Source organism: Canis lupus, chromosome 11, assembly GCF_003254725.2.
Source record: "Canis lupus dingo isolate Sandy chromosome 11, ASM325472v2, whole genome shotgun sequence".
NCBI classification, from domain to species: domain Eukaryota; kingdom Metazoa; phylum Chordata; class Mammalia; order Carnivora; family Canidae; genus Canis; species Canis lupus.
The window spans coordinates 52,243,374-52,256,592 of NC_064253.1; the positions used below are offsets into that span (position 1 = coordinate 52,243,374).

General features: G+C 35.8%; 1 protein-coding gene across 9 annotated transcripts in view; it reads right to left on the reverse strand.

The window, feature by feature from the left end:
* The window catches only part of RNF38 (ring finger protein 38), a 66,548-nt gene that overhangs the window by 16,969 nt on the left and 36,360 nt on the right, over positions 1-13,219 (reverse strand). For all 9 annotated transcript variants that reach the window (XM_025433295.3, XM_025433293.3, XM_025433296.3 and 6 more), the window contains 3 exons: positions 10,662-10,875; positions 1,667-1,834; positions 310-480 (listed from right to left, as the gene is read on the reverse strand). In XM_025433295.3, the coding sequence (XP_025289080.1) occupies positions 310-480; positions 1,667-1,834; positions 10,662-10,875 (553 nt within the window). The remainder of the gene's footprint in view (positions 1-309; positions 481-1,666; positions 1,835-10,661; positions 10,876-13,219) is intronic.

The window sequence follows — 13,219 nt, forward strand, 5'->3', positions numbered from 1 at the left end:
TAAAGAAAAAAGAAAGAAAGAAAGAAAGAAAGAAAGAAAGAAAGAAAGAAGAAAGAAAGAAAGAAAGAAAGAAAGAAAGAAAGAAAGAAAGAAAGAAAGAAAAAGAAAGAAAGATAGATTTAAGAAACCAAGATAATTTTAGGTAAAGATGTCTATATTAATTTGTATGTCTGTGAATTCCCTAATTCTTTTAAGAACGAGAAGAATGGCTAAATTATAGTTTTTAAATGGTAACAAATTATATCTATTAATCTGCCTCTTAGGTCTACACATTCTCTGAAAATTAAAGACATAAGAGTAGATACCTACCGATCGTGATTGCTGTGTTTGGAAAGGGACAAACTGGCCTGGTGGTGGCAAATGAGGAGGATGATGGGGAGAAAGGTGAGGAGGATGTAAAAGAAATGGGTCACTAGAAATAAGGGGTGGGAACGCAGCATATGGTACTGGTAAGTGCTGAACTGAACATGCTTGAAGCATCTGTAAAAGAAATTGTTATTTGTTGTTTAATGTATCAGAATATATAACTAGTAATAATAATTTTTTAAAATCTATACACTGAGATGGAAATGTCATTGCCATATCCCTCAATCATACCAAAATGTTTTAATAACCTCTATTAACAATTAAATAGAAGTATATTTTTGCAGCTATCAGTAAAATATTGGTAACTAGTAATTGTTCTGTATTTTATACAGTTCTGACACATCAGTCAAAAGCATCTAACTTCCTCAGTTTTTTGACACCTATGAAATGGGGTGAAAAGTGTTGCAGAGAAGAGGAAGGTTGTTCTACTTAACTCAAGACGTAGTGGATATTATTGCTTTCCTTTCTAAGAAACTCCCTTTTCAATATTATAAAAAATAATTAATTTCTAAAATTTATTAAGAGCCCAACTCACAGCTAAATATCTTTGTTCCTCAATATTTTAGTCTGCTAATTTAGCACACTGATTCCATAATCCATCACTGAGAAACCAAGCTTGGGATAAATTAACCAATTAAACTAGTGTTGCTATTTGTGTGTTCCTTTTAATCTCAAATTTAAATGAGGATATTAGGATTATATTTAGTTTTAGCAAAGTAGATTACTTTGAAGACCTTAGACAAGTCATTTAAGTTCTCTGGATTTCAGCAACCTCATTTGTGAAATTCACAGAGGTGTGAATCTCTGCTCTTTCATACTGTCTTTATGACATTAAGCAAGTTATTTTCAATTTCATCATCTAGGAAATGAGGATATCACTTTCACCATGGGCTTCCTATAGTGAGACAGAAGACCAAGCACTCAAAGTGCCTGTTAAAATTCAGTAGGTGCTGAGACTATTACTGTTGGTCACTAAAGCCTCTGAAGCTAACTTATTAACTAGTTCAATGTCCTATGTTAGTACTCTAAAACCAACCTTTATCAAGGTTGAATTATAAAGTGTTGATACATAAGCTTTGTCTTCAGGATATTCAAATATGTGTAATGTCATTTGAAAATATACCAAATTTTAAGCTAATTTTATTAAACTGTTATTATAATTATGCTTTGAGATTTCTGTTGTAATACAATTGCCTATTTTACTTGAGAGATAAAAGCTTTTCACAAAGGGCAGTCTCTTCAATTGTTTGCTTATGTGACCCACTCACAGCTGTTGTAGAGAGAGGGGCTGCGGACTTACTGGAGGAGGCACACTGCAGACGGGGAGGTGCTGCCCACTGAAAACCACAGAGCATCCTGGGACCTGCTGTGTACTGCAAGCAGGGATGTGCTGGCCTGTGCAGAGTGGGATCCCATGTGGTGCCACTGTTGTTACCGTGTAAGAAACAGGGACAGTGCCCTGATGCAGCTATTAGGAAAGAAAAACAGAACCTTAGAGCTTTGGCTGTTTGGATAAAAAAAAAAAATCAACTATTAAAATTTGAAAACTGGGTCTTTACTGATTCCTCCCTCAGATGCAAAGATTTTCACAATGTACTTCTCTAATAGTTTCAACCAGAATATTCTTGGTCATTGTACAGGACAGCTGACTGATTCAAGAATAGTATATGAGACCCACAGACCTGAGATGCAACATGACCCTCAAAAAGACTTGAAAAGTCCAGGACAATAATGAACTGCTGTTATAAATTCTTCTAGTCTCCTTTATAGAGAAAACTTTTCTCAAGAGGAAACTTACAAACATGAAAGCTGTATCTTGTTAATACCTAGCCACATCCAAAAGGAAAAACTTTTAAAATTAAATCCAACTAGTAAAAACAATGTAAAGTAGAATAAAAAAGTTAAATAATTTCCTTTTTTAGCAACCCTGTCGGGACCCCTCTCACTTCTTTTTTTTTTTTTTTTTTAAAGATTTTATTTATTTATTCATGAAAAACAAAGAGAGAGAGGCAGAGACACAGGCAGAGGGAGAAGCAGGCTCCATGAAGGGAGCCCGATGTGGGACTTGATCCCGGGACTCCAGGATCACAACCTGGGCTGAAGGCAGGCGCTCAACCTCTGAGCCACCTAGGTGTCCCAAGGGACGGGATCCTCTTACTTCTGAGAGCTTTCTCTGTATCCTCACTTCTATCCCTTTACTCACTCCCCCTTCAAATTCTTTTTCTCTTGGCCAGTCTTACCACTATCCTACCTGAGGCAAACAGTGTTAGTAACATATAATCTTTCAACATCTTTCTCCATAAGCATATATATATGTATAGATGATTACTCACAAACTGTTGTCATATTTTTGGCTTTTTTTCTTTTTTTTCTTTTTTTTAAATTTTTTTTTTTTTTAAATTTATTTATGATAGGCACACAGTGAGAGAGAGAGAGGCAGAGACACAGGCAGAGGGAGAAGCAGGCTCCATGCACCGGGAGCCCGACGTGGGATTCGATCCCGGGTCTCCAGGATCGCGCCCTGGGCCAAAGGCAGGCGCCAAACCGCTGCGCCACCCAGGGATCCCTTGGCTTTTTTTTCCTTAACAAAAAATGAGCTATTACCCTGCAACTTGCTTTTTTTCAATTAGTATTGTAGACCTCTCTTCAAGAGTTAAAGTCAATTCATTCTTTGTAGAGTATATCAGCTCTCAAAATTTCAGGTATCTGAAATATCAGCCAGATATTTCAGGTACACTCCAATTAACACAGTTCTATCACTAATACACTAATGGGATATGCAAGTTGCTTTCACTCTTTTGCCAATGCAAATAGAACTGTAAAAAAACAAGTCATCACTGAACATATCCTCACATATGAGTAGTTTCATTTATTTCAGAGGGATTTCTGGAATATAGGGTGAATTTTATATTTTCCCAAAAGGCTGAGTAAGCCACAATCCTAAGAGTAAGAGGGCCTGTTTCCTAGCACCTCCACTCAAAGTAGATGTACCTGTATCACAGAGGTGTGCTTACCTACCTGAAGACTGGGGGTGGGGGACTGGGGGTGGTGTTAACAAGCTTGCTTTAAATTTGCATTTCTCTAATTAGAGCAACTATCTTGTAATAGGTTTATTAATCACTTAGATTTAGGGTTTCTAAAAAAAAAAAAAAAAAAAAAGATTTAGGGTTTCTTTTCTGTAAACTATCCTTTGCTCGCTGCTCATTTTTATCAGGTTTTCTGTCATAGTCATTTATAGCTTATTTTTAATTAAGGATACAAATCTATTGCTTGTCATGTCTAACAAAACTATTTTTCCAGTCTATGTTTTATCTTTTGATTAATCATTTAATGGTAAATTTCATCTTTCATGAATTTCTATTTCTCGAATATAAATTTGTAACTCCCTTTATTGATGAGGTTATACATGTATGTTCCTAAACTTTCTAATACTTTTTGTGTCAAATTCATGCTGCTTTAGCTATAGTATCTTACTAGAAATTAGTATCTAGGAAGACATATTCTTCTAATTGCTATACTTTAATTTTATTTCTTGGCCATTTTCACGTATTTATTCTTCTGTAATTATTTTTTAAAGATTTTTTTCCTTAAAATTCATGAGAGACGGGGGGGGGGGGAGGGGGGCAGTGATGTAGGCAGAGGGGGAAGCAGGCTCCTTGTGGAGAGCCTGTTGTGGAACTCGATCCCAGGACCCCAGGATCACGACCTGAGCCAAAGGCAGATGCTCAAACACTGAGCCACCGAGGTGGCCCAATAAACTCAAATTTTATCCACTTTCAAAATCCATTGGTGTTTTGATTTTTATTAATCTAACTGTAGGTGTGCCTGAGTAGCTCAGTTGGTTGAGCGTCTGCCTTTGGCTCAGGTAGTGATCCTGGGGTCCTGGGATTGAGCTCCAAGTCTGGCTCCCTGCTCAGCGGAGAGTCTGCTTCTCCCTCTCCGCCTCTCCCCATGCTTGTGCTCTCTCTCAATAAATAAATAAAATCTTTAATAAAAAAAAATCTAATTGTATTAAAGGTTGTTATTTTTACAAAGGACACATAATTTTATATTAAGGCTTTTCATTAAATTATGCCACATGTTCCATTATTATAGTACTGTTTTTCTAGAAATGACTTTCTTTCATAAAGATATATTCTTCTTTTTTTTAACTTTTAATTTTAATTACAGTACAGTTAACATACAGTGTTATAGTAGTTTCTGGTTTACAATATAGTGGATCAACAGTTCTATACATTACTCTGTGCTCATCATGATAAGTACTCTTTTATTTACCCTCAATTCAGTACAGTTTTTTTCCAATAAAGATATATTCTTTATAAAACATATATTATAAAATTTATTTCTTGAAGTTCTTTCGTTAGTTTCTAGATTTTGCTATCAATAGGTTATTTTTCTCTATTTCCATTATCAAACTGGTTAGCACTAGGAGGAAAGTTAGATTTTTATCTGTCTTAAATCTAACAATCTTATCCAACTTAATTCTAGATTTTTAAAAACTCTTTTCTTATGTGCATATACAACTCTAAGATATAACACAATTATTTACTTTTCTTATCTTCTTGCTTTAGTGATAAAGAACCTTCGAAACTGATGTGCACAGGCACTTATATCTGATTTTGATGGAAATGTTTACTGAATTTCTTTTTATGTTCCCAGTCTTTACCCTGAAAGAATACTGCTAATATTTTCTTGCAGACAGTGGCTTGCTTTTTCGCTTTTAAAACACTGTCTCTGAATGAGCGGAAATTTTTTATCTTAATGAAATTTACTATATGCTGGTGTTTTATTAAATGGTTAAGAAATCTTTGCCAACCTTATGAAGACAATCTCTTTTACCTATTTACTTTTTACATTTAGATCTAGAACCCAACTTTATTTTGTGTATGATATCAAATAGGAGCCAAGGTTCCAGTTTATCTGCATGGATATCCAGTTGTCATCGTACTATTACTTAAAAGACCGTCGTTTCCCTCCTTGAATTCCTTTAAGCACCTCTGCCAAAAATTAAGTGACAATTATATATTTACATCTATTTCTGACAATGAACACAAGTTTAATTTATCGGCAATTCTATGTGTAGGTATAGTTAGTGCTCTTCCAATGTTTTACTTAAGAAAGCCTTCCCTACTTTAAAGTCATGAAGAGGAACACCTGGGTGGCTCAGCAGTTGAGTATCTGCCTTTGGCTCAGGGTGTGATCCCGGAGTCCCGGGATTGAGTCCCACATCGGGCTCCCTGTAAGGAGCTTGCTTCTCCCTCTGCCTATGTCTCTGCCTCTTTCTTTCTGTGGCTTTTGTGAATAAATAAATAAAATCTTTAAAAATAAATAAAGTCATGAAGCTATTGCTACTTACTTTCTTTAAAGCTTGTAATTTTGCCATTAACATACCTGGAACAGATTTTTGTGAATGGTATGAGATAAAGGATCCAGTTTCATGTTTTCATTTGGATATCCAACTGGCCCAGAATCATTAATTAAAAATTCTGTCTTGGGATCCCTGGGTGGCGCAGTGGTTTGGCGCCTGCCTTTGGCCCAGGGCGCGATCCTGGAGACCCGGGATCGAATCCCACGTCAGGCTCCCGGTGCATGGAGCCTGCTTCTCCCTCTGCCTGTGTCTCTGCCTCATTCTCTCTCTCTCTCTCTCTCTGTGACTATCACAAATAAATAAAAAAAAAAAATTCTGTCTTCTTTCAACTCCTCTGAAGCCATATATTATTAAAGTATTCATAAGTGTATGGGTTTATTTCTGGGCTGTATAATTCTATTTCATTAGCCTATTTAATTATTCTAGCATTAGAATCACCAGCATTATAACAGGTTGCTGGGTCTCACACCCAGAGTTTCTGATTCAGTAAGTCTAGTATATAGTCGGAGAATCTGCATTTCTAACAACTACGTAGGTGATGCTACTGCTGCTGGCCAGGTGATCGAGGATATACTTTGAGAACCACTTGGTCTCAATGACTAGACCAGAGCACCAGTTAGCCAACTATTTCTTTTTCTAAAAATTTTATTTATTTATGAAAGACGGAGAGAGGCAGAGACACAGGCAGAGGGAGAAGCAGGCTCCATGCAGGGAGCCTGACATGGGACTCCATCCTGGGTCTCCAGGATCAGGCCCTGGGCTGAAGGTGGTGCTAAACCGCTGAGCTACCCTGGTTGCCCCAGCCAACTATTTCTTAAAGAGCCAGAAAGTATTTTAGGCTTTGGGTACTTTTTTTTTTTTTTTTTTTTTTTAAATGAATTCTTCAGAATTCTTTTTTTTTTTTTTTTTTGTTTTTTGTTTTTTGTTTTTTTTTTTATGATAGTCACAGAGAGAGAGAGAGGCAGAGACACAGGCAGAGGGAGAAGCAGGCTCCATGCACCGGGAGCCTGATGTGGGATTCGATCCTGGGTCTCCAGGATCGCGCCCTGGGCCAAAGGCAGGCGCTAAACCGCTGTGCCACCCAGGGATCCCGCTTTGGGTACTTTGATCTCTGTACAAAGCATCCATAGGTGATAAACAAGCATAGCTGTATTCCAATAAAACTCTATAGAAAGAGCCAGCAGCAGCCTGCTTTCCCTCACTCTTAAGATAATTCTAAGTCCTTTAAAAAAAATGCCATAGAAATTATAGAATCAGCTTTTCAAGTTACACCAAAAACTTACTGGAAATCTACTTGAGTTAATGTTATTTCTATATATTCCATAGGTCAGTTTTGACAACGGGCAGTTTAAACAAAAAGGTTTATAAGCCAAACCTTCAGTATTTATATAGGTTTCCTTTAAACTGCCTCAACAAAGTCTTATAATCTACATAGAAGAAATCTTGACCATCATCTTAAAAGATTGCTTCATAACTTATTATTTTGATTTTTCAATGATACTTTATTTGAATATAGTATCAAACACAAATAGTAGTATAATGACCCCCCATATGTATCACTTAGCCTCCGAAACCATTAAAACCATAGCCAATCCATTTCCATCAACTTCTCCCTTTCCTGTATTTTATTGAAGCAAATCCCAGGAACCCATCCTTTAATAAATATTTTAATATGTATTTCTTATAGACACACTTAACCACAATAGCATTATCAACCTCCCTTAAGAAAAAGATCCTTAAAAATATTCTGTTCAAAATTCCAATTGCATTATCAAATTTTCAATCAGAATCTAAAAATGCTTTACGTATTGCGATTAATTAGAAGCTCTCTAAGTTTATAACTGCCACTTGCATCTCTCCTCCTCCCCTTTATCACCACCACAGCTCATACACTGAAAAACTCTCGGTTGTTTAGTGGTAATCTATCTTTTAAAAAAGAAATTTATTATCTTTGATTCTGGCATAGAAAAATACAACTGATTGTTGATAGGTGTTTTTGTAACTGATCCACCTGTTGATCCACTGTTAGAATTCCTAATTCTAATAGTTTAAGATGCTTTGGGCTTTTTCATGCATATGATCATTTCATCTGTAAATACTGGTGTTATTTGTTCTTTTCTTATTCTTACACTCTTTTTCTTGTCTTCTGTCCTGGCTTATACTCCATAACAATATTCATTTCCATTTCTATGGATTTACCTATTCTAGACAGTTCATATAAATGTGGCCTTTGTGACTGTCTTCTTTAGCAGGAATTCTTATTTTTTTTAAAGACTGTATTTTATTTATTCATGAGAGAGAGTGAGAAGCAGAGTCCCTCCCACAAACAGAGGGAGAAGCAGGCTCCATGCAGGGAGCCCGATGCGCCACTCTGGCCACTCTCGATCCCCAGGATTCCAGGATCACACCCTGGGTGGAAGGCAAACTGTTGAGACACCCAGCCCCACTACTTTAGTAGGAATTAGTACTTCACTACACTCTTGAATGTGTATTTCATTGTACAGATATACCATATTGTATTCATTCGTCAAATGATGTGAGTTACCAATGTCAATACATTTAATCTGTATTTGAGCACTGTATCAAATTCTTTTAAACTAGAATTTGTGTTTTCTTCTACAATTATATAATGAGGAGGAGAAAAATACAATTATTCTGTTCAATGTTTTATACCCACAACTACATTATCTTACTCCATTTGGTAGAACTTCTAATATAACATTAAATAACATCTCTAGTTACTGATTAACCCCCAGCCAATTAGAATACTTGCTGTAAATTTTACTTATTATATTTAAGTATTAGAGTTTTTATTAAATTTTAACTGACTTTAACATTTTGATAAAATCATTATTTTCTATTATTTGTTGATGTAATATGAATATTTTCATATTAAGCTATCTTCTCAACTGGAATAAATCTTATTTATTCATAGGTTATTCTTTTTGATACACTGCTACACTATTTCTAAACATTTAGAAACTAATCTTGCTTTGTATTTGAGAGGTTTTTTTCTATTGTTCTTTGGGGATTCTTATATTTACTTTTGATATTAAAATCACACGGGCTTCAAAAAATATTTAGAAAATTGGTCTTAAGAAAAGCCTGGAATCGTTTGTATATTATTACATGAGTGCTCCTTACAGACTGGAAAAATCATCTGTGAAGCCATCTGTTGATCACTGTGCCTCTTTAATAGTACATCTCTAAGTAGCTCTTGCACTTATGTAATTCAAATTTTTCTATTATTGTTGGGTCAATTTTGGGAACTTCACATTTTCTTTCTGTACCCCCCAGAGTTAGATGTAGAATTGCATTATAATAGCTAATAACAAAATAATAATTGAGTGCTTACCACTTGTACTATTTTAAGTGCTCAAAATGAATTATTAATGCTCCCACATCCCTTACAAAACAGGTGCTTGCATTTTACAATTGAAGAAAATTCTCTGAATGTTTCCTATGTGTGTGGATATAGGTCTTTTTCATCATTCCTATTTTCTTTTCACCTTAACCAAGCTCACAAGGTGATTATTCCTATCAATTTTTCAAAGCACCATGATTGGGTTTTGTGCTACTACTTTTTTAAAAAAAGATTTCCATATTATTAATTTTAATTGTATTTCCTGGTAATTTATTCTTCTCAATTCCTTTTGGTTTACTCTATTTTTTTCGGTTTGAGTAATTACTCAAGCAATTTTCAATTTTTTTTTTTTTTTAATTTTATTTATTTATGATAGAGAGAGAGAGAGGCAGAGACACAGGCAGAGGGAGAAGCAGGCTCCATGCACCGGGAGCCCGATGTGGGATTCGATCCTGGGTCTCCAGGATCGCGCCCTAGGCCAAAGGCAGGCGCCAAACCGCTGCGCCACCCAGGGATCCCCGCAATTTTCAATTTTTAAAATAAATAAGGAAGGTTTATAAAATTTTCTCTGAAAACAGTTTTAGGCATTACTCACTGACTTGAATGGTATTTTCCTGAATTATAATCTTGCTTCAAATATTTCAGTGTCAAAAAAAATATTTGTGTCATTTTTTAAATCATTTTTAAACTTATGATTTATAGTTTTATCAGATTACAATCACAAAGAATGTGGCCTAGAAAAATTTTTCTTTTTGAACTTCTTATTCCATGATCAATTTTTTGAAGTGTTTCATTAACATACGGTAGAAGATGTCTGACAGAAGATGGTGCCTGGGAGAGTTATTTTCTACCAGTTATTTTCTATCAATTGTACAGTCTGTTCATTGTTTCCCATTATTTAATGAGGTGAAAAAAAACGGATACTGGTCTCAGTCTCTTTCCTTTGTTAATTTCTCCTGTCTATAAACTTGAAAGATTTTCAGCAACTTTATTAGGTGTATCTAGATTTGTGATGTTTTTGACTTCAGAAACTCTACAGAAATCCAAGCAATTCCGGTCTTTATTCTCAGGCTCTGAAGACTGACAAACCCTCTCCTTGACTAGTCCCCCTCAGTTCCTGGCAGGTACAAAGAGAAATGAAGTCTTCTACCTGTTGTTTCTTTGGAGACCCATGGAAACCTATCAGCAAGGATGCACCCCTATGGTCTTGCCTACTGAATTATTCTAGAAGAAATCGGAAGGGAGAGGGGAAATAGAAATGCATATTCAAAACACCAGCTGTTATCTCCAATTAATATTGTTATCAGAGATTTCCAACCAACTAATACATGAAGCCATTCTGAGCTTTCATAACCTTGCTCCTAATTTTCTAAAGTTCAACTTTCTTCTAAGCTGTATAGAATTTAAATTAAGAAGAATGAACTTATCTAAAACAGCTTCAGTTTAGGGAAAGTTATTTCCTTTTAGGTAAAATTGAAGAAATTTACAACAAAAAACAAATCACTTCAATAAACGGCCACCAATTTTTAGCATCTGTATTTCCTGAACATTCTTTTACTGTACCTGATCATGTATGTCAACCATTACTGCATTTTGCTGGGGTGGATGAGCAGCAGGGTGTAACAGACGGGGAGATACATTCGGAGGGTGGAAGGCTCGAGGTTCCTCTATTGCTTGCTGCTGTGCATAAGGGAGATGGTGATAGTTTTCATCTTGACTAATGGAATTATGTCGAGACAGACGATCCCTTCTTCCTCTCTGGCGCCTGACAGGAGGACTGTAATATAGCAAATGTCAAAAAAGTCACTGTAATATTTACTGTTGTGATCCATAAGGATTCTGTATTGTCTCTCTTTGCAATGCATCAATAGTTTATACTAAGGCAAAAGCTTGAGTATTAAATAATTGCTGTGGTACCCCATCAGCTCTAAAAACTTAAAATTTAAACAATGTTTTCTTTTAAAGAAAAGAGCAAAATGCTATTCAGCTCTGCAAATATGAGAAATCAACAGCTCACTACTGGTCACTTTTTGAGGGGTTTAAATGTATGAAACTGCCCTTTGTATAGAAAAAAGTAGTCAAACTACCAGCAATTTCACATGGTTTATCCCATTGTTTTGCTCCCTTTATCCTATAAACACATAAATTTTAATCTGCATGTTTCTTGCCAGTATTCCATATATGCCTAATGAGCACTTCATGTTTGTCTATCTGGCTAAGATATACAGAAAGACATAGTTCCTCGAACTGGTAGTTGCCAGAGGGGAGCGGGGTAGGGGGAGCAAAGTGAGTGAAGGGGGAGTGAGAGGTACAGGCTTTCAGTTATGGAATGAGTAAGTCATGAGTATGAAAGGTACAACATAAGGAATATAGTCAACGGTATTATACTGTATGGTGACAGATGTGATGTATGGCTACACTTGTGATGAGCATAGCATAATATACAAACTTGTCAAATCACGTTGTATACCTGAAAGTGTGTCAACTATACTTCAATAAAAAAAAAAAAAAATCAAGGTGAAAAAAAGTTCCTACATACTCAAAATGAGAATCTTTTAAAATGCAAGTAGAAAATATATAAAGTAACTAAAAAACATTAAATTTGTTGACAAATGCAAATATAACAGTAACTCAGTAAATGCTACAAATGGAAATGATTGGAGATAGTGTCAGCATAAATATTCCTATAATATTCAGAATTTTTAAAAACTGCTTATGAAAGAAACCACTTTTACTCCCCCTACAGCAATCACAGTCATCTATACAGTTTAATACAAATTTTGTCAAGTTGTTATTGTAAATAGATTTCCGTTTTCTACTTTTCTACAATTCCAAAATTCATCTCCACTGCTTTCTACAATGGCTCAGTACCAGTGCAATTCAAAAAAGCAGCCTCATTAAAATGTACTCTACAGGGGCACCTGGGTGGCTCAGTTAGTTAAGCACCTGCCTTTGGCTCAGGTCATGATCCCAGGGTCCTGGGATTAAGCCCCACATCGGGGTCCCTGCTCCACAGGTACCCTGCTTTTTCCTCTCCACTGCTTGTGCTCTCTCTTGCACTCTCTCAATAAAACAAAAACAAAAAACAAAAAAACCCACAAATCTTTAAAAATAAAACAAATAAATAAATGTACTCTACGTTGTGCAAAAGAGGCCAAAACAGCCCCTTTCCAGACACAGCTGCATATGGTCACCTTAGCAATCTTTACTGAGATCAGGTCACTTCTCTACCTCTTTTATTTCTTTCTTCTCACTCCCAACTGCCCAATCTTAAAGAGAACAGTGACACGTCTTTGCAACATGAACTCTTCAATAGTGCTCTTGATACCATTCTCCGGGTTCTTGTTCCATTAACTGCTTCCTCTAGCTTTATTTTTAGTTATGTCTCTTTTTGCAAAATCTACATATTTTTGTTTCAAAATCTACATACTGTATTTCATTGAATTTAAGATGCCATCTGCCCTAAAACTTATTTTTTAAATGTTTTGAAGTAATTTTAGTATGGTTTTTTGCATACCCTTTGCCCAGCTTTCCTTCATGCTAATATATTCCATAAGCATAGAACAATTACTAAAATTAATAAACCTTGGTATTGTACTACTAACAGAGCATATTTCAGATTTCACTAGTTTTTCCACCAATGTCTCCTCACTGTTGAGAATCCAATACAGGATATCCCATTATATAGTTGTCATATCTTTTAATTTTTTTTTTTTTGAGAAGGAGGCAGAGGGGAGGTGGGGAGGAGCAGAGGGAGGAAGAGAGAGTATCTTCAGCAGGGTCCACTGCCTGGCACAGAGCCCAGCACGAGGCTCAATCTTATCACCCTGAGTTCATGACCTGAGCCAAAACCAAGAGTCAGATGCTCAACCAATTGAACCACCCCAGGTGCCCGTTTCTGTAAAAATATTTTAAAGGACTGTTTTATTAAGGTACCTGGTTAGCTTAGTTGATGGAGCGTGCAACTCTTGATATCAGGGTCGTGAGTTTGGATTGGGTGTGGAGATTACTTAAAAATAAATCTTAAAAATATAAAGGACTGTTTTATGTATCACTAAAAGGAAAAGTTGTCAAACTATGATATTCCATCAATTCTAAGTCCTTACTAGATGTTAAGGTGT